The sequence below is a fragment of the Asparagus officinalis genome, chromosome 4, assembly GCF_001876935.1.
Source record: "Asparagus officinalis chromosome 4, Aspof.V1, whole genome shotgun sequence".
Classification (NCBI taxonomy): Eukaryota; Viridiplantae; Streptophyta; class Magnoliopsida; order Asparagales; family Asparagaceae; genus Asparagus; species Asparagus officinalis.
In genome coordinates, this window is record NC_033797.1 from 126,464,419 (window position 1) to 126,466,076 (window position 1,658).

General features: G+C 35.6%; 1 protein-coding gene across 1 annotated transcript in view; it reads right to left on the reverse strand.

The window, feature by feature from the left end:
• Positions 6 to 1,658, reverse strand: part of LOC109838095 (cell division control protein 2 homolog A) — a 9,108-nt gene continuing 7,455 nt past the window's right edge. The window contains exon 9 of the mRNA XM_020406565.1: positions 6 to 236. Within this exon, the coding sequence (XP_020262154.1) occupies positions 147 to 236 (90 nt within the window). The 3' untranslated portion in view covers positions 6 to 146. The remainder of the gene's footprint in view (positions 237 to 1,658) is intronic.

The window sequence follows — 1,658 nt, forward strand, 5'->3', positions numbered from 1 at the left end:
AGCAATTTTTTTTTATCTCACACAAACCAGTTCCGGTCTTCGATAAAAATGAAAACATACGTAAGGAATCACACTAACAATAACAAATCGCAATCTTAACGTAGTGATTTTAATAATATACAGTGGGAAGGGGAAACGACCATAACTCACGGCACCATCCCAAGGTCCTTGAAGAACTCGTGCTCAAGAGCCTGCCGAGCTGTGATTCTTTTATTTGGTTCAAGCCGAAGCATTTTCTGACAACACGATGATCATCAATTAAACACTATAGCAATGGTGCAAATAAATGACGCAAAGCTAGCATTTCAGACAGAACTACTACTAATGCGGATACGATAATAGGCGATACAGTTCTGACATGTTTGAATTATAGTAATGCAGGAAAATAATTGAGTAGGGGGTTGTAATATGAGATATACCATCAAAGTACATACTTGAACCAGAAGTTACACAAATGATTTTAGTTACGTGGGGGTATCTGTGTTCTATTATTTAAATGCATACCATTTAAACTAATGACACAAATGATGTAGCTAGGAAAAGATTTAGAATACCGTAGTAGTCAAGCTAGAACGTGAATGTAGTGAGCAATGTTTGAAAAAGCTCTTTGAAACTCGCTTTAACTTCTTGAAGGATAATTGCTTCAAAACCCAAAAGAGAAGTTATTTATCCCTTGAAGCATATGCCTTATCGCTTAAACCAAAACTAAAGTATGCACTTCACCCTCCATACCCTCCATAAAATGCATGTCTTCTTAAGTGCACGCTTCACACAAGATAGAAGGATATAAAAGGGTTTTGGACTAAAATTAAAGTGCCCCTATGTATGTGACCATCTGACTATCAATAAGATATATATCTTACTATCAATAACATATATATCTTACGCATGTAGCTTAGTTTATTGCGATTTGCATCTATACTTTTGCATATTTAAATCATATTTACTAACCAGGACATGAAATGTTTCGATAATGTAAATCGTTATACCACTATATAATATATATTCATGATATTTATAAATTTTAAACTCAAAATATATTTTACTCATGAGGCTTAATCCCCGCTTCGTAAAAGGGTCTAATTGCGCTTTCGCTTTTTTAAACATTGGTTATGAGTGAAGGTAAAAGACTAACAATCGAACCTGAGCTTGTTGGCGTGCATGAATGCTATCAATTTTCAAACCTACAAACATGCATTTGACACAAAGCAATCTTTTACGCGGTACATCCTTCCAATCCCGCACAACAACCAGAAATGTTGTTTTTATCCTTTATTTGAAATTTTGAAGCATAAGCATCTAATTTCAATGTCTGTGCTATACCAGTATACCACACAACCCTTTAATGTTGATTGATCTATTTCGTTGATCCTGTCCAACATATGTGGATTCCCAGTTTATCTTATGGGTTACTTGCACACAGGGCCCTGTAGTATCGATGTTTTGAACGTACTAGCCCTATACTTTCATTGTTGCTGATAGATTCTGTGGGTTAAATTTCTGACTCTTTTAACCCTCGGATAGACTCACCCAGGTAAAAATAAAAAAATTAACCCAGGGGGTCTATCTGCAGCAGTAAAATTACAGGTGTAGTATTCAAGACAACAATACTATATAGTGTCTATGCGATTAGCGCATACTTACACCCAGTCCCATCC